Genomic DNA, 19,260 nt, shown 5'->3' on the forward strand with positions numbered 1-19,260 from the left:
AGTCATTCGTGGCTTGTGGTTCCTTTTTTACGCTTGGGGGCTCAGCTCTCATTAATTAAGAGGTGAGGGTAGGCCCTCAGCTGCCTCCTCTTGCTTTTATTAAGTAAATTGAAGAGGTGTCTCGATCCTAACTTTGGAAGGGAATGAGGGAAAGACAGTAAGAATATTTGCTGTTTGCAAATCAGTTTCCTTTCAATATCAGTCTTTCAAGCTAAGAATATCAGTCTTTTTACCAAAAGGCATCCCCCCCCACCGACCTCCCACTAACTTGGATGTCCATTTCTTTTCAAAAAAATTTCTACCAGATGATTTACCTTGTTCTTATTTTACTCCTTTAAACAGTCACTTGTCACACCGACTGATGTTTCGTCCTAGATAAGATCATTCTGACTTGTAAACCACACATCCTGGTGCGTTTTTGTATCGGGGTGTGGATGGCTTGTTTTTAGAAGTTAGGAAGTGGTTAGTCAGAATTCTCGGGAGTGCAGTTAACTCGGCCGTGGGTGATGAATCCCTATAATTCTTCCCAGGACGAGGGTTTTCAGCCTGCCCCCAGCTCTCTGGAAACTGAAAGCCTTTCCTTCTTGGGGTGCTTGATTTCCTGAGTTACAGCTGAGTGCCTGGGGGTGGGCATTGATTCTGCCCTGGCCTCCCTGGGTCCCATCAGGGTAGCACCTGCTGGTCGCTGTTCCTCTGTCCCACCTTCACTCCATCATCGGGCGCCCCCCCTCCCCGTCCCAGCCCCCTCCTGTTTGCTAAAGCCTGATTTCTGAGGAGGCAGTCAGTTTCAGAAGGCTTGAAACTTGAGGGAAGAGCGGCTGAGACCCTGCCCCAGGTGAAAGTTTATGTTTGTGTTTTTCTTTGGGGATCAGAAGCACCATTTGGCCTCCAAAGAAGTCCGATTAATGAGGCGCTTAAAAAGGAAACTTGACTCCCTTCCCCAATACTAGATAAACCGAGTTGACCCTTTTTTTTTTTTTTGGCAAAGTGAGAAATAACTATACAATAAATTTGCATAAGTAGTCAGGGGAGTGGGTCATAAGTCATCTGTGGAATTGGCTCCAAGTGCTGTTGCTTCCTCGCCGTCCCTGCGGAAGTGGGTTCAGGTTTGCTACCCCGTCTCTCTGAAGAAGGGTGCCCCTCCCTCCTTGTCTGAGTTCCCGAAGCCTTTTGGGGAGGCAGTTTCCTGCTGCACTGGGTGTCCCGTTGCATTTTTTGTGCGCCTGGAGTCGTGACTTGCTGTTGAGACAGAGCCCAGCTGAGCTGCTGTGTAAAACGCACCCCAAGTGCCGCGTTTTGTGGAGACCTTCACGTGCCTGTTGTCCCCAGAGTGAGCACCCTTTCCTTTCCCCCAGAGGTCGATTTATTCCACGCCCCCCACCCTGGGATCGTCTCGGGAGCCTGAGAAGAGAGGGGCTTTCTGAAGGGCAGCCCCACACTGGCCTCTCCCCAGATAGCCCTTCTTTTGTCGGGAGCCCCCTGGGAGGGGACCAAGGCCCAAATGTTTGTTCAGAGGGAAGCCTCGGGCAGACCTTGAAAGTCTCCCATCCTGCCACGAAAGCCAGAGAGCCTGGGCTTCGCATCCTGGCTTGTCTTGATGGCGCAGACCTCTCTGCAAGTCCTGAAGGGTAAGGAGGGTTGCTGTGTGTCCCCAGGTGCCAGTACGGCTGGCAGGGCCTGTACTGTGACAAGTGCATCCCGCACCCTGGGTGCGTCCGCGGCACCTGCAACGAGCCCTGGCAGTGCCTCTGTGAGACCAACTGGGGAGGCCAGCTCTGTGACAAAGGTACGTCCCACGGAGGGTCCCCGGGCAGCCAGAGCCTCGGGGTGGGGCGGCGGTAGATTTGGGGGTTTTGGGGGGAGGGGGGCGTTTGCTTTTTATGGTGATTTGTTTTTTCCCTTTCATTCATTTTTATTTGCAGGGGCTTTTTATTCTGAATCCATTTGAATTTGCCTTTAATGCTGTAAATCTGGGTCTCTTTCCTCTTGGTTTTATTTTTAGAAGGGAACTGGGTCTAGAAACTCAGCGACTGACTGTCTGTCTGGTCTCTGAGTGACTTCTTTGGGGTCTTTTTGGCAGACCTCAATTACTGCGGGACCCACCAGCCGTGTCTCAATGGAGGAACCTGTAGCAACACAGGGCCTGACAAGTACCAGTGTTCCTGCCCTGAGGGGTATTCAGGACCCAACTGTGAAATCGGTAAGTGGGCCAGTGGCAGTGAGCTCCTTTCGTCCAATTTTTCTGTACACTCGGCTTAAATACACTTGTGGACTCTGTAAAAGGATGAAAATATCCTCCAACATTAAGACCTGTTATTCCAGCAGCTCCGTGGCTCTTTGAAGACTCCAAGTTGCTCAAGGGTTTTGGGGATGCCGACTAGCGTGGGGGGCGGCATGTGCAGGGCAGTGACCCAGCTCACAGGTGTCTTGGAATGTGTCCGGAGAGCTTCCAGAGACTGATGACTTACTTTCCCCCCCAGACACAGCAGGGTTCTCTCCCACACAGGGTTTATTTCTTGAAACAAGCTCAAGCCAGTGGCCCAGGAGTGGGATTTGTTTGGCGGGAGTGGTGGCGGCGGCGAGGGTTAGGTAGCCTTTTGGCGGGCGTCCCTTTCTGACTGCTGTGCTGGTCTCTGCAGCAGAGCACGCCTGCCTCTCTGATCCCTGCCACAACAGGGGCAGCTGCAAGGAGACGTCCCTGGGGTTTGAGTGTGAGTGTTCTCCGGGCTGGACCGGCCCCACGTGCTCCACAAGTAAGTTTGGGTTTTGGCCTGTGCCCTTTCCGGGGGGGAGGGGAACACTGTGTTCAGATACAGAGTTGGGGGCAGGTCCCTGGGCTCGTGGTCCCACGTCGGTCTCAGTGATGAATCTGTCTCAGTGGGAGTGGGTGGATGTGGTCGAGCGGTGTGGTGGAGAGTTTGGCCTGAGCTTTCAGCTTCTGTCTTCGGAACCCCCATCTACTCTGCTAAGTTAGCACCTCCATCAGTGCCTGGAAGACACTTCCTTCTGGGCTACCTCCTTCCTTTGCACATGCTCTCTGGAACTCTGCCTCCTCCAAATTGAATCCTGGCTCTCCTCCTCAAAGCTGTGGAGAGGCTGCCTGCAGGGGGGGTTGTCACTACTGAATTTTATCATGGGGACACAATTTTGAAAGAGGGACCAGGGCCAGAGTTGCCATGGTTGCACGACTGGGCTGCACACCAGGACCACCCTGGGGCTTCACAGTACAGATCTCTGGGTCCTGCAGTCCCTCTTAGGAATTGGGGAGTCCCTGTTCTTTAACAAGCTCCTAGATGTCTGAGGTGCAGCCGGGCCTGAGAACCGCTGTCATCAGCACCCCGAGAGCAGCATGTGACATAGTTAAGGATGTGGGTTCTGGGGTCGGATCGCCTGGGCTGGCTCCGTGGCCCCACCCACCACTTGTGGGACTCTGGTCTCTGCCAACTGTGCCGTTTCAAGGGGAGAGTAGCGATTCACATCTCCTGGGGTTGTGAAGACTCAGTGAGCATGTTCAGAGGAGACCCAGCACCTCCTCTGTGAGCAGGAGATGAATTAAGGGGCCTCGAGCCCAGTGCGGAGGTGGGCGGTAGTGTCCCCCAGGCATGTTGTCTTGGGGAAATTCTGCAAGTTAAATACGAATACGATTTTTCACCAGGGAAGAAGTTATTTTTCTTTACCTCTCCTTAGTTAACTCTGAGCTATGATGAAACTGTTTTCAAAAAGTAAAGGGTAGGCAGAAAGAGGTCCCCAGTTCCCCAGGGCTGATGCTGTGAGGATTCAAGCTGGCTCTTCTGCCCGCGAGGTCAGGGATTAAATGAACTGGGCCAGTGGGGGATTTAGAGCTAAAATCAGGCCTCCTCGTCATTCTAACAGTCACTTGTAGCAGGTGTCCGGCTCTTAAGTGAAGGCCCCTCATGTGAGGGATGGTATTAAATTATCTAATTGTCAAATGGATTGAGAGTAAATTGCCAACCCTCTCCTCTTTTGTTGACCAGACATTGATGACTGCACTCCAAATAACTGTTCCCACGGGGGCACCTGCCAGGACTTGGTTAACGGCTTTAAGTGCGTGTGCCCGCCCCAGTGGACTGGCAAAACGTGCCAGTTAGGTAAGGGAATTCGTGCAGCACGGTTGGCCTTGATAATAGAGCCGTTAAGGAAGGTGAGCATTTGGCCAGCAGTGTGGGTTTGCGCGCCATCGTCCAGAGAAGTGATTTATTGTCCCGAGTCCAGCCAGTGGGCCTGGGAGAAACAACTCGCATGCAAATGGACTGGCTCTTTTCGCCCCTGTGGGAAAGTCGTGGGATCCCTTGAACCATGTCAATCGTCTGTCCGAGGAGTGTTCAGCTGGGTTCCAAACAGGGATGATCTCATGAGGAATGAGCTGTCTGCATTCTTTTTGCCACATTTAAATCCCAGCAACTAGGCTGTGCTGAGTTTTACACAGAAATGCCTGGTGGCTCTCTGCTGTCCTGTTGGGGGAAGTGGTGGGGTGATTGTTAACAGCCGCCAGAAATTTATCAGTTAGCATTCCGTATTGGATAATGGCTAGGGAAAGGGTTCCAATGCTCAAAATAGAGGGAACCTAGTGTCTCTTATTTAGCTGATTAAAATGTCTCATTTCAGACAAACTGTTGGTATGGTGTTTTTTGGGGGGGATGGGGAGGGTGGAACTCCATTTCTCATTGTTCATCCTCTTTTTCTTTCAGATGCAAATGAATGCGAGGCCAAACCTTGTGTAAACGCCAAATCCTGTAAGAATCTGATTGCCAGCTACTACTGCGATTGCCTCCCGGGCTGGTCGGGTCAGAATTGTGAAATAAGTGAGTTGAGACTGTTTTGATTTTGATTTTCATGAAACCAGGGTGTTGAAGGTGTCTGCCAGCCATACTCAGGCTCCAGTTCTGAGACTTGAGTAGTAGAAGGAAAGCCTTAAAGAGGGAATGTTTCTGGAGAGAGAGTGATCAGCACAGAAATGAAAACAGACACGTTATCAGGCTCATTAGCCGGTAAAACGGCCAGGAGTCTGATAAGGCAGTTAAGACAATGATGAGAAGTTTCAGTACCTCAGTCGGGAAGAACTGGGGAGTGTTCCCACCCAGCGTAATAACCTTATCTCACGGGAAGCACACAGGAAATCTGATTTGAGGTTTTTAATCTATCCTGAGCTGAGAAGACTTTTCAATTAAGTTCCATTTCAATGTAAATTGCCTCTCTAATACAATGACTTGTTTATTTTTTAGATATTAATGACTGCCTCGGCCAGTGTCAGAATGATGCCTCCTGTCGGGTATGTAAATCTTTGCTTGAGTCAAAACCTTAGTGATTGACAACAAGTCTTAAGATTTATGTGACCCTGGGAAAGCTCTGGGAGATTTAAAAGTGCAGGTGAAAAGTGAGTCCCTGGAAGTTTCACTGGGGCTCATGTTACCCCCAGCCTCCCGGGAGTCATCCTGAAGGCATGCACATAGAAATTCCTCTCTCATTGTTTGGAGAAGCTTGGCATCTATTTCAGTGAATCAGCTGAACCACTGACCGACTGTCCCACTGAATGGCTGAAGCCCTGTGTTGATGGAGTTCCTAGAGAAAAAGCACGTGTTTCTCTCCTCCTCCTCCTCCAGGATCTGGTTAATGGTTATCGCTGTATCTGTCCACCTGGCTACGCAGGCGATCACTGTGAGACAGACATTGACGAGTGTGCCAGCAACCCCTGTCTGAATGGGGGTCACTGTCAGAACGAAATCAACAGATTCCAGTGTCTGTGTCCCACTGGTTTCTCTGGGAACCTCTGTCAGGTGAGCTGGGCTGGAGCCTCCTACAGCCAAGTTTCCACTCTTCTTCCTCCCCGTCCCTTCCCAGTCCCCTCCTGACCGACCGTCTGGAGTCTCCTGGTGACTAGGGAGCTCTGCCACACACACGCCAGTGGAAGGAGATTGATGAGTGATTCTCCCCCTGGGGTCCATACCCTGTCGATGTGTCTTTGATCCATCCCCGGACCCAGCCCTCTCCCACTCTGCCTGTTTTTCCCAGTGCATCCCTGGACGGTCTCTAGGACCCAGCTGTCAGTTATGCTGGGTATTCTCCTAACCTGAGCAGATGGAGGGGTCAGATTCCAGGGGCCGCAGCCCCAGAGGAGTCATAATCACACCTTTGTTTTACTTTGTTCCCCTCCTTCCCCTGCTCCCCGGTCCTCGCAGCTGGATGTGGATTATTGTGAGCCCAATCCCTGCCAGAATGGTGCCCAATGCTACAACCGCGCCAGCGACTATTTCTGCAAGTGTCCGGAGGACTACGAAGGCAAGAACTGCTCTCACCTTAAAGACCACTGCCGCACCACCCCCTGTGAAGGTACCTCCCTCCCCTGCCCGGGTCCTGGCTTGTCTGCAAGGCTGCTCCTCTTTGTCCATTTGTCACTGCCCCATCACACCCAGAGCTGATGTGGATGGAAAGCCCTTGACCTGAGGGGCGGACACGTGGAAACAATTCATTCAGGCCCCCAGTGCGGGGACCATGCCTGCAAGTAGCCCCGGGGAGAGAGAGGGAGTCATTTCACACTCCAGTTCTGGGGTGGGCCGACTTGCAACGCTGAGACACGGTCCTCAGAGAACCCCGTCAGTAGAACTTTCTGCAGTGGTGGCGTCTGCACTGTCAGGTAGCATAGCCGTGGGCCACGTGTGGCCACGGAGCATTTTAGAGTGTGGCCAGAGCACCTAGAAATCCTTAGTTTACTTAATTGTAATTCACTTGACTTTAACTAGTGCCCGTGCTGCTATGAGATGGCACCATCTTCCAGGTTCTTAAGTCTGTCTGCAGCCATCAGTGCTGTTACGTGCAGCAGAAAGCCGTTCCTCCCTCCTTTAGCTGGCTTCCAACAAATCGGGGGGATGTTGAGGGAGGATGAACAGGGCCCGCAGGCCTGTAGGCTTCTTAGCTACATAGCGAGAAGACGCCTTAAAAAAAGAATCTCCTCTCCGCCTGGAGTCTCAGCTCTCCCTGTCACAGCACAATGTGGCCCGGTGCCAGGGTGCTGGCCCCTGAGATGCCTGTTGGCTTCTTACCCTCCTTAGCCGACCGGTGGCTGTCTCCAGGAGAGCAGGGTGGCTCCTGGGCTTAGGCTCACTGTGGCTTCCGAGTCCCTGGTGGTGATCTGACCGTGCAGATCTGTCTGTCCCACAGTGATTGACAGCTGCACAGTGGCCATGGCCTCCAACGACACGCCAGAAGGGGTGCGCTATATCTCCTCGAACGTCTGTGGTCCCCATGGGAAGTGCAAGAGTCAGTCAGGAGGCAAATTCACCTGTGACTGTAACAAAGGCTTCACTGGAACGTACTGCCATGAAAGTAAGACCCCTGGTCGCCGTCAGGGAGTGGGGCGTGGTGCCCCTGCCCAGCGCGGGAGGGAGCACCTGAGTGAATCATTTCAGTCGAGACCAGGTTTACCATTCCACCCAGGATCTGAGACTGAGGTCGCGTTTAACTCACCAGATCACTGACGCCTCTGAGTCTTCAGCATGTTTATTTTAGAATGTTCTGGAACCTCACTAGGTGGGTGGTCCACTCTCTGTGGGAGTTTTTTCCCCATTCTCCCCAAGTAGCTTAGCGTGAGGATGTTAAATAAAATGGACCGGGTGTTCTCCAGAGGCCTCTGCTCAAGAAGCTGCCCACTGAATCCAGAAACAGTCCTGATGGGGCTGAGACCGTTGAGATGCCAGGTGTATTTCTCAGGGGGGCTGGGAACCCCACAGCTCGGTGCTCGGCTGTGGCGTTGCCTGTGCTTTGTTGACCTGGTTTGTTGGTTGTTTCCCTCCCTCTGGCAGATATTAATGACTGTGAGAGCAACCCCTGTAAAAATGGGGGCACCTGCATCGACGGCGTCAACTCGTACAAGTGTATCTGCAGCGACGGCTGGGAGGGGGCCTACTGTGAGACCAGTGAGTCAGGGGGCCCCAGGGGCCGGGGCTGGGGCACAGGCAACGCGGGGAGCCTCTCTTCTTGATGGAAGTATCTGGAAGTAAGACCCCAGCCATTCCTGCCTGGGGACAGCACGGCTGGGGCTGGTTTCTCTTGTGGATGCTGATGACAACCGGCAGGGAGGAGCCTCTGCGGAGCGGCTGTAGAATTAGACCCCACAGTCAAAGCGATACGGACCCCGCTTGCAGGGAGAGCCATCGTCTTTCCGTCCTGATGGGCATTTCAGCCCATTTGATTGTAACGTTGGTGGCCTGCCACCTGCCCTCCTAACTTGTCGGGGCTCCTTTATTCCTGGAAAAGGGTGACCCTGTTAAAGTCCCGGGATTGCTTCGCTGGTGTTGGAACTTGGCATGGAAAGCAGGGGGTGGTGGTGGCGAGACACAGCTCTTACGAGCCGTGGAGCGTGGACGGTCCTGGGAGCGTCTTCAGCGGGGTGTCTCCTCCCTGTTTGCAGACATTAATGACTGCAGCCAGAACCCCTGCCACAACGGGGGCTCGTGTCGCGACCTGGTCAACGACTTTTACTGTGACTGTAAAAACGGGTGGAAAGGCAAGACCTGCCACTCGCGTAAGTGGTAGTGGGCTGGGGCCCCTCCCTGTCTTCTGTGACGGGGGCCGGCCGGGGGCTCACACGGGCTCATCTCCTCCAGGTGACAGCCAGTGTGACGAGGCCACGTGCAACAATGGTGGCACCTGCTACGACGAGGGGGATGCTTTCAAGTGCATGTGTCCCGGAGGCTGGGAAGGAACCACCTGTAACATAGGTACCTGTCTGCCCCGCCTTGGGACTGTCTCCCAGGCTCTGGGTTTGGCCCTCCAGGCTGTCTCTGGGTGCTCAGGGAGGGTGGTCTTGTCTGCTCTTGCCTCGTAGCCAGAAACAGCAGCTGCCTGCCCAGCCCCTGCCACAACGGGGGCACCTGTGTGGTCAACGGCGAGTCTTTCACGTGCGTCTGCAAAGAAGGCTGGGAGGGGCCCGTCTGTACTCAGAGTGAGTGTCCCCCCACCCCACCCCCTGGCACGCTGAGGGCCTCAGGAGCACATCCTGACACCCCTGGGGACTGGCAATGGGAACCAGAAGCCGAACTGTTTGATGTCGGCCTCTGCATCACCTGGGTCTGTTCTAATGACTTGATGGGATGCAGCCCTGACCTGGGCATGAGAAAGTCGCCAAGGAGATAAGTGGAGACAGATGGCGTCTTGGTTCCCAGCACTAGTCTGACCAGCAGCCTCTCTCCATCCATTCTCACACCCCCTGCCCAGCCCGCCCAGGGCCTCTTCCTGTGTCCTGTGTCCCACGGTGGAGGGAACAGTGTGGTGTGGGCCTGGTTCCAATTGAGCAGAGGCCTTAAGCTCATTTTGTGGGTTATCATTGGGATATTGGGGAAATCACTGTGGTTTTACTGAGGGCTAAGACTGTGCTGCCCGGGCGAGGCCTCACTGTTAAGCTGTCTTTTTACGTTGCAGATACCAATGACTGCAGTCCTCACCCCTGGTAAGCATGACCACCTTTTAAGCTGGCATTTACTGGCTGTGATGTGCATGGGCCTCTCCTGGGGATCTTGTTTAAAATGCAGGCTCTAGTTCAGAAGGTCTTGGCTGGGGGTAGTGTGGGCAGGACTGCAGATGCTGCCTTTCTAACAAGCTCCCAGGCAGTGCCGAGCCTGCTGCTCCGTGGACCACACTTGAGTCAGGCTGTGTAGAGCAGTGATTCTCAACCTTGGCTGCACCCAAGAGTCACCTGGGGAGCGTTTAGAAGTTCCAGCGCCTGGGCTGTAATGTAACCAAGACCTGTGAAATTAAACTCTCTGGGGGTGGGACCCAGGCATCAGTATTTTTAAACTCCTGGGCTGGGGTGAGAGCCACTGATTGTAACCGGCATAGCTGCCTGTGAACTGGGAGGCGGTAACCGAGGGCTCTTTGCTTCCATAGCTACAACAGCGGCACGTGTGTGGATGGAGACAACTGGTACCGCTGCGAGTGTGCCCCTGGCTTCGCGGGGCCTGACTGCAGGATAAGTAAGGACTGCCTCCGTCCAGTCTCCCCACCCCACCCCTCGGCCTGAGAGTTTTCATCTTTAAGACAGTTATGGCTGTGGTTCCCTCTAAGTAGCCCTGACAGGTCATCTGCCCTTCTGCCCTCCACTGGGGTCAAGATGCCCCAGGCTGGACCCTCCCAGGTGCCTGCTGGCCCTTCCCTGGGGGTGGGGGGCACAGCCCTCCTTGTTCTAGGGGAGAGAGTACCATTCACAGGACTGGAGGATTAATGTACGCTGAGGCCCTAAGGAGTGTTTCTCCCCATGATTATTAATGTGAAATTACGGGCAAGCAGACGTTGCCACAGCCATGCTGGGGCGGGGGGGGGGGTACAGAGCTAATGCCGGTGGCAGGGGCTGGAGCCATGGTTTCCCAAGGCCTGATCAGGCCCCGGTGGAATGACTAAAAGAGAAAATGGGGGCAGCCAATGCGGTGCTGCAGGAAGCTTAAAGTTTATTCTTTACTTTGAGCCTCTTTCCTGCTTTTTTACTTGCCCTTTCTTTTGCCAAAAAAGGTGATGGATGAGTTTTGAGGGTTTTTTTTTTTTTAAATTTTTTTGTTCTTATCCCCAGATTATTTGAAATTTTTCTGGTGCTTAAGAGCCCCAAGTCTGGGATCAGAGAACTATTAGATCTAGTTCATGTTTCTGAATCGGGGGTGAACAGACTCTGGCCTGGGGGCCACATCTGGCCCGCTGCCTGTTTTTGTAAATAAAGTTTTATTGGCACACAGCCACTCATTTATGTACTGTCTAGGGCTACTTTCATGCTGCGACAACAGAGTTGAGCAGCTGTGATAGAGACCACATGGCCTGCAAAGCCTAAAATACGTGCTATCTGACCCTTTTCAAGAACTTTGCTGGCCCTTGTTCTAAATTTATTGTCAGAGAAAAAGGCACTTTAATTCAAATTCCCACGGTGATTCTCAGCTGTTAGGAATCAGGTGTTCTCCGGGGGCAGTGATGGGAGATTTGGGGAATACTGATCTGCTTCTGTTTGGGTGCTGGTTACATGATGAAAAATGCATCAAGCTTATACTTGGGGTTTGTATGCTTTTCTGTCTGTATGTTTGGTCAGTAAAAACTTAGAAGAAACATTGACATCTCCCATGGGAGCCTAAACTTGAACTGCCTTGTTCCTAGACATCAACGAATGCCAGTCTTCACCTTGTGCCTTCGGGGCGACCTGTGTGGATGAGATCAATGGGTACCGGTGTGTCTGCCCCCCAGGGCACAGTGGTGCCAAATGCCAGGAAGGTATGTGGCCTCAGCCGCCCATGTGTCCTGCAGGCGAGCGGGCACTGCAGTCTCCATTTTGATTGTTGAGTGGACACTGTGCTTAGGGAGAGAACACGGAGGGGACATACATGGGGCACCACAGGAGAGGGAAAATCTGGGAGGAGTCCCTTAAAAATGGGGTGAGCTGTTGTTTTTAGTCAGCTGTTGCCACAGTTATGACGTGTAACATACCATCCCCAAATTTTGTGCTTACACAAGTGTTTATTTGTGTTGCTTGTGGACACGCAGGGCGGGCAGAGTGATGGATGCCTTGAGTTGGGCACCCAGGTCTGTTCTGTGTGCCATGCTGTCCCCTGGGACCAGCACTGTGTCCGGGACATGTCCTCCTCCTGGTGGCAAATAGCAGGCCTGCGAGGGGCCAAGCTCACCGAGGAGAGACTCTGCTCACATCCCTTTGTGCCACATAAACCAAAGTCAGTCACCTGGCCAGGCACAGAGGCCTATGGGGAGGGAGGGACACTTGCCCATCATGGGAGCAACTGTTTTGTCACAGGGCAAAGGGCAGCAGGTATAATCACTTCCTGATGGGCCGGGAATGAAGAATCAGAACTATCACCAGAAAAGGCAATTCCTCCCACTCACGAGTCTCCACCTCAGTTTCAGGGAGACCTTGCATCACCGTGGGCAGCGTGATACCCGATGGGGCCAAGTGGGATGAGGACTGCAATGCCTGCCAGTGCCTGGACGGGAGGATTGCCTGCTCAAAGGTGGGCGTGGGCCCCAGGCCGCCTACTTTCTGGAACTGCTGATGGGCATCTACTGAGCTCCACTCCTTCTGTCTCTGCAGGTCTGGTGTGGCCCCCGCCCCTGCTCCCTGCACAAAGGGCACAGCGAGTGCCCCAGCGGGCAGAGCTGCCTCCCCATCCTGGACGCGCAGTGCTTCGTCCGCCCCTGCACGGGTGTGGGCGAGTGCCGGTCCTCCAGCCTGCAGCCAGTGAAGACCAAGTGTGCCTCCGACCCCTATTACCAGGACAACTGTGCAAACATCACGTTCACCTTCAACAAGGAGATGATGTCACCGGTATGGACACCTTCTTGCTCACTTGGGAGAGGTGGGGCGTGTCAGGTCCGCTTGCCCTAAAGCAGGAGCGGCAGGAGCTTGGATCTCGTGCTCCTCAGCATCGATTCTTATCCTAAGGCAAAGCTCCCCTTGAACGTAGCCTCACTTTCAAGGAAACACCAGTCTTTTTTCCTTCCACTCTCTTACACATTTGTGGGTTTAAAAATTTCGTTGTAGGGTCTTACCACGGAGCATATCTGCAGCGAATTGCGGAATCTGAATATTTTGAAGAATGTTTCTGCTGAATATTCAATCTACATAGCTTGTGAGCCTTCCCCTTCTGCGAATAACGAAATACACGTGGCCATCGTAAGTATGAGACCGTTCACGCTGAGTTGTTTGATGGCAGGGAGGTTCAGAAACTTCAGTGAGCCAGGACCCAAAGGAGCAGGCAGACGTTGAGGGGGAGCCAGACATACCTGTGTGGTCAAGTGATACTGAGTAAAGTGCCTGTTGAGTGTTCCCTGACCCTTCGGTCTGATGACGCGTCTCTTTCCAGTCTGCCGAAGACATACGGGATGACGGAAACCCGATCAAGGAAATCACCGACAAAATCATCGATCTTGTTAGTAAGCGGGACGGGAACAGCTCGCTAATCGCTGCCGTCGCGGAAGTGCGAGTTCAGAGGCGTCCTCTGAAGAACAGAACAGGTAGGTGTCAGGGGACAGCAGTCTTTTTCTGTGGGGACTGTCAAATCCATCTCATCAGTAAAACCAGTATGACCAGCATCCAGTAAAACCACCAAGCGGGGAGTTACCTGATTCCCTATTCAAGGACCAACCCCCCACCCCATTTTTAACTGATGAGAAAACAGGCCAACTGATATGACCAAGGTTATGTGGCAATAGGCAGAGGTCACCCTAACTTGTTCCCTTGCCAGCAAGCTGTGCTCAGGCAGGCAGCTGCCATCTCTGGGTCCATCTCGAAGCCCAGAGGCAGAGCAAGGCTGTGCCTTGAGCTGGTGTCTGTGCTGAGCCCACTTGGTGCTTGGGGGACAGCCTGTCCTAGGCACCAGGACATGGGCCTGATAGCTCGATGGCCCTGCAGGACATCCAGAGTCCCCTGTGGGTGCCCCGAGCACCACTGTTCTAGCGAGAAGCTGGGCACAGGACCACATGGGGCATTTGAGCCGTCTATGCTCGGACCCTCTTTCTGCTAATGCTGAAAACTGGCTCCTTTAATGAGCTGCCTGAGTAGCCAGACTCCCTGTGCCCAGAGGCGCCTGTACGAGCTGCCACGCTCGGCCTGGTCTCTCCAGGGACAAGCGTCCTGGTCCCAGGACTTACTACGCTGGGAACTGACAATGTGCAGCTGGGAAGAGTGACTTGTCCCCGCGAGCCCCTCTAAGGGACCGGGGGCAGGGGAGCCTTGGGCGTGTGGCTCACGGGGCCTGCCTGCCTTGCAGATTTCCTGGTGCCCCTGCTCAGCTCGGTCCTGACCGTGGCCTGGGTCTGCTGCCTGGTGACCGCCTTCTACTGGTGTGTGCGGAAGCGGCGGAAGCCCAGCAGCCACGCGCGCTCAGCCTCCGAGGACAACACCACCAACAACGTGCGGGAGCAGCTCAACCAGATCAAGAACCCCATCGAGAAGCACGGGGCCAACACGGTCCCCATCAAGGACTACGAGAACAAAAACTCCAAAATGTCCAAAATAAGGACACACAACTCGGAGGTGGAGGAGGACGACATGGACAGGCACCAGCAGAAAGCCCGCTTCGCCAAGCAGGCCACCTACACGCTGGTTGACCGAGAGGAGAAGCCCCCCAACGGCACGCCGGCCAAACACCCAAACTGGACAAACAAACAGGACAACAGAGACCTGGAGAGCGCCCAGAGCCTGAGCCGGATGGAGTACATCGTATAGCAGGCGGCGCGCAGAGTCTGAGGGCGCCCGGGGCTCCCGGTTCTCCAGCTGTCCTGTCGTGGTCCAGTCCGAGGCTGTCGCTGACGTAGACCCCTGTGTTAATTTAAGTTCTGACAAGCTGGCTTACACTGGCAATGGTAGTTTCTGTGGTTGGCTGGGCAGCGCTGCATCGCACAGCTATGCAAACACCAGTCCCCTGGGGGCCCGGGGCACGGTCCCCGCGGCCCTGCACCTCTCGGATTAGGCCCCCAGGAGAGCGGCCGGCCCCCAGCCGGCCTCCGGCTTCCACTTCTGCCAGATGTCCCGATGGTGATGCAGTCTTAGGAGCATAGTTTTTATTTATATTTATTGACTCTTGAGTTGTTTTTGTATATTGGTTTTATGATGACGTCCAAGTAGTTCTGTATTTTGAAAGTGCCTTTGCAGCTCAGAACCACAGCAACTATCACAAATGAGTTTATTATTTATTTTTTTTATTGTATTTTTGTTGTTGTTGTTGGGGGAGGGGGACTTTGATGTCAGCAGTTGCTGGTAAAATGAAGAATTTAAAGAGGAAAAATGTGTCAAAAGTAGAATTTTGTATAGTTATGTAAATAATTCTTTTTTTTATTAATCACTGTGTATATTTGATTTATTAACTTAATAATCAAGAGCCTTAAAAACATCATTCCTTTTTATTTATATGTATGTGTTTAGAATCGAAGGTTTTTGATAGCATTGTAAGCGTATGGCTTTATTTTTTTGAACTTATTTTCTTATTACGTGTTGCCTATAAGCCAAAATTAAGGTGTTTGAAAATAGTTTAAGACAATAGGATGGGCTTCTGTGCCTGGAATACTGGTGGAAATTTTTTTTTTTTTTGTACGACGTCAGATGTTTAAAACACCTTCTATAGCATCACTTTAAAACACGTTTTAAGGACTGACTGAGGCAGTTTGAGAACTAGTCTAGAACAGGTGTTTTTTTTTTTCTTTAGACTTGAAAAGAGACAGGCAGGCGATCTGCTTTACAGAGCAGTTTAAGGGAACAAGGTGAGCTATGACTACACGTAGCCAAGACGTGAGTGGTTGAATATCATTAAAAATATCAAATTAATTGTGTGAAGTTGGAAGCACACCAATCTTATTTTGTAAATTCTGATTTCTTTTCACCATTCGTAATGTAAGACTGAACCACTTTGTAGATTTGATTTTTGTTGTTATCTACTGCATTTAGGGAGTATTCTAATAAGCTAGATGAATACTTGAACCATAAAATGTCCAGTAAGATCACTGTTTAGATTTGCCATAGAGTACACTGCCTGCCTTAAGTGAGGAAATGGAAACGCTATGACGAAGTTTAAGAACAAAAGGCTTATTAAGACAGAGTGATTTCGTTGGTTCGCAGTTGAGACCATGAAGATACTTTGTATTGTCCTCTTAGTGTTATCCGAACATAAACATGCATCTTTGATGTGTTGTTCCTGGCAATAAATTTTGAAAAGTAATATTTATTAAATTTTTTGTACGAAAACACGGACCCGTGTGGCCTCTTCTGAGCTTACGCAGTTCTGCCCGGCTCTGCCATCTGCCTTTGTCACCGCCCCCGAGTCTGTCCTGGTGACCAGGGTGTGAGACGTAGGCTGTGCTCAACGGGGCCGGGATCAAGAACTGAAAGCCTTTTCAGCCATGAAATTCATCGTAGTTTCTTGAAAACCCAAGGGGCTGCTGTGAAGCTGGAGCTGTGAGAGCCCCATCTTGGGGGCCTCATTCTCTTGTTACTTGACAGCAAGTGTGAATCCTGCTTGAATAAACGCCACTGGATGAACGGCCTGCAGTGTGGAGGTGAATTGTTTGTGAGCACTCCTGGGAAGTGCTCACCGCACTGAAAGGGTTTTAAATAGCTTGGAATTGGCGTCAGGGGGTGAAGAGGGAGATTGGACACTTTCTCTTTTCTTCCTCTGGCTCCTTGGATTAATGTTCGTGTCCTGCCATCATACAGGCCACACCCTTGTGGCTTTGGTGCATGCTTATGCCTGCGGGCGGTGGTAGTTACAAGCTTCCGGGGTTAGAGCCCATCTACTCATCACCTTGTTCCCAGGGAGTGAGTGAGCGGCTGGCCTCGCCCTGCAGCCCTGGGTGCCAGGTGCTGCCTGGCCTTCCGTGAGAGGCAGGAGTCAGACTCTTCCTGCCTAAAAAGGGCAGGAGAGCTGTGGTCCTCCCTCGTGGCTGCTGGGGCCACCAGCCAACAAGCCTACCCCGCTTTGTGGGGTGGGGCAGGGGAAGCTTTGCCTCTGGCATCCCTGCACTGAGGGATGAGCGCGGTGCTGGTCACATGGACCACTTCCAGTAGCTACGCGGAGTTGCCAGGAGCTCCCTCTGGTTAGGAAACCAAAGCTTACCCTCCTCGGAGCTGTGACACTCGGGTCTTAGAGTATAACTCCAACGGGAGTGAAAAACTCTGAATGGAGGCGACACTACAGGGATGTTTATCTTCATTCTTGGGAAACTTTTTCTTCTACCAGGCTAGGAATTACGTTCTGATGGGCATCTTGGTTAAGAATGGATGGTGGGCTTGAGGTGTCCCTGGTTCCTTGTGCGTGAGCAGAAGCCATCACGGGGCTCAGTCCGGGACGGTGTTTTGGCTAGCTGGGGAGGCAGCCCAAAGGTCCGGGACAGTGATGAGTGTGTTCCCATGACGTCTCCCTGTCCTGGTGCAGCTCTATTTTCACTGCTCTCTGCCAGGAGACAGCTGATTTCTGCGGGGTGGGCTCAGAGGACCGTAGAAATGTTCTGGTACAGACCCGACGAGGACAGTCTGAATTCAAACACTACCTTCCTTGCTCTGGTGGTTTGTAGACTTCGATTCTGCAGGACCCCAGCATTTCCTGGGTAATTGCCAATACTTTTGTGCCAAGAAAAAAGTCTAATGAGCCTCTGCAATTCTTTACTCGAGGAGGGAAGTGATATGAGATTGCTGTTTTAAGGATCCTTCTCTCCAGGACACACTCAGTAGTGGAGAGGCAGAGATGGGTGTCCTCTGGACACGGCTCAGAGCCAGGACTCTGATGGTTAAGGGTGGTTTTCCCCTTTCCCCAGGTAGAAGGGATCAGGCACAGAAACCCTGGCTGTGCTGGGTGCAGAGAAATGCCAAAGAAGGGACTCAGAAACATCCTCATCCTGTGAACGTTCTGCACCCTAGAACATCCTGCAGGCCCTGGGAGAGGGAGGATGTTCCATCCAGAAACAAGGCTGACTAGAACTCCAGCAGTAGACTATCTACACCCTGAAACTCCAGGGAAGAATTAGCTCAAAGCTGGTTGTTATAGGACAAGAAACTGTCCTGGGAAGCTAGACTTAGACCCTCCTTTCCTCTTCTGAGGCTACACTGTATAGCTTGAGTAAAAGTCCAGCAAGACTGGGTAATGATCAGAAGTGGAACTTCCAAACGGGTTTCTCTTAAATGCAGAGTCCCAGGCCAGGTCTGCAATTCCCAGGCGGGGCCTGGGAATCTGTATTTTCAACAAGCTGCCCCTCCTCCCCTCCACCCCTGTCCTCCTTGACTTCGGTGCAGCAAACTGAGAACAGCTTCACTGAAGTGCAAGCTCTTTGTTAATTACAAGGTTTTTCCTCCTTGTTAAATTGAATTAAGTAGCCTGGAAGCCGGTCTGTTGCTCAATTGCCACCTGACATCATTTTTAAGTCAAATAATTACACCACCCTTGAGCAAGTTGGGGTGTGAGCACTTTGTTTTATTGGCGGATCTGAGGGGTCAGTGAGTCAAAGGTAACTTTGGTGATATTTCTTAGGCAGCAAAGAGCCAAAGGAACCAGATTGTGGGTTTCCCACATTTCTGTACGGAGAACACCTGTCCACCCCAAAGTGAGCAAGTGTGTGGCCAAAAACCAGTTCCCTTTAAAAAAAAAAAAAAAAAAAAGTCCCACAGGCCTGCAGAGGTTTGCAACTTGGGCTGAGCAATGTTCCAGCATTTCCGCTTTGACGGCGGCATTCTTTCTTGCCTCTACTGGGAATGAGAAACCGGAGTTCAGAGGTTCCCGGGCTGGGAAGACACACCAGCACTGGGTTATGGGAAGCCTCCTCCTGCTAATGTGTATTTATACTTTGTAAGCTCTGATTCATCTGAGCATTGGAACAGAAATCTGCTTCCTGAGGTTCTGTTTTTAAATAGATAGTTTGCAAAAACAACAATTATTTTTCTTAACATTTTTTTTCCAACCCACAAGCAGCTAAACATCCCTGCTCGGGCTATGTCAGACTCCAACTATGCCAACAGACAGCCTGGTTATCAGAGGTAGAGGGGTGCCCCAAGGCAGTTCTGTGGGGTTCTGGCCCCAGAAGTCTTAAAAACAAAGTTTAGAAACCATTAGGGCAACCTCGTTGCGTCACGTCAAGTCTACGAGATATTCCTGGGTTGACTGAAAATAACGAAGTGGCCTTTGTGAAGAGTTGCCTTCCGATGACGGTTAAAAGTAACAGCCAGTGGGGGTGATGCCTGCAGGGCTATGGGTACCGCTGCCTGGCACAGGGGGGCTGCACACCTGCATGGCACCCTCTGAGGTCATGTTACAAGGGCGCGGCTCCCCTGCTTTGGACATAAACTCTACCTGTACTACTTGTTCTTGCATGCCAGGCTCAGCCTCCTGGCTTAGACTGTGTTTCTTTCAAGTCTCAGGCAGCTTTTACAAGTCTTAAATTATGTATCATTATGCACAGGTCCAGTATTAACCTGTGATATGCAAGTTGGGAAAATTAACTTGGAGAGCAGAGGCTCTTAAATCCACTAAGAACCCTGAATTGAGGCTGGCCCACCGCCTCCCCCACCCGCACGTCATCCCCTCCCCCTGCAATGATCTACATGGGGCACCGAAGGGCTGAATTTCACAGAGAGCAAAAGCAGGTGCCAGCAACGTGAAAGTCACAGCTTTGTCTGAAAGAGCAGCTCTCCTGGCAGGGATGTGTGTGTGGGGGGGTGTCTTCCACGATCCTTGGGGAATATGAGTTTGCAGCTGGCTTCCTAAGGACTACTCAGTACCCAGA

General features: G+C 52.1%; 1 protein-coding gene across 1 annotated transcript in view; it reads left to right on the forward strand.

Annotated features, from left to right (window-relative positions):
* Positions 1-15,738, forward strand: part of JAG1 (jagged canonical Notch ligand 1) — a 34,847-nt gene extending 19,109 nt beyond the window's left edge. The window contains exons 6-26 of the mRNA XM_032461824.1: positions 1,656-1,786; positions 2,081-2,200; positions 2,640-2,753; positions 3,996-4,109; positions 4,710-4,823; positions 5,244-5,290; positions 5,622-5,795; positions 6,198-6,348; positions 7,177-7,341; positions 7,818-7,931; positions 8,426-8,539; positions 8,622-8,735; positions 8,843-8,959; positions 9,436-9,463; positions 9,901-9,986; positions 11,146-11,259; positions 11,899-12,008; positions 12,089-12,322; positions 12,539-12,670; positions 12,861-13,011; positions 13,767-15,738. Of these exons, the coding sequence (XP_032317715.1) occupies positions 1,656-1,786; positions 2,081-2,200; positions 2,640-2,753; positions 3,996-4,109; positions 4,710-4,823; positions 5,244-5,290; positions 5,622-5,795; positions 6,198-6,348; positions 7,177-7,341; positions 7,818-7,931; positions 8,426-8,539; positions 8,622-8,735; positions 8,843-8,959; positions 9,436-9,463; positions 9,901-9,986; positions 11,146-11,259; positions 11,899-12,008; positions 12,089-12,322; positions 12,539-12,670; positions 12,861-13,011; positions 13,767-14,224 (2,902 nt within the window). The 3' untranslated portion in view covers positions 14,225-15,738. The remainder of the gene's footprint in view (positions 1-1,655; positions 1,787-2,080; positions 2,201-2,639; positions 2,754-3,995; positions 4,110-4,709; positions 4,824-5,243; positions 5,291-5,621; positions 5,796-6,197; positions 6,349-7,176; positions 7,342-7,817; positions 7,932-8,425; positions 8,540-8,621; positions 8,736-8,842; positions 8,960-9,435; positions 9,464-9,900; positions 9,987-11,145; positions 11,260-11,898; positions 12,009-12,088; positions 12,323-12,538; positions 12,671-12,860; positions 13,012-13,766) is intronic.
* The last annotated feature ends 3,522 nt before the right edge of the window (positions 15,739-19,260 follow it).

Source organism: Camelus ferus, chromosome 19 (genome assembly GCF_009834535.1).
Source record: "Camelus ferus isolate YT-003-E chromosome 19, BCGSAC_Cfer_1.0, whole genome shotgun sequence".
Classification (NCBI taxonomy): domain Eukaryota; kingdom Metazoa; phylum Chordata; class Mammalia; order Artiodactyla; family Camelidae; genus Camelus; species Camelus ferus.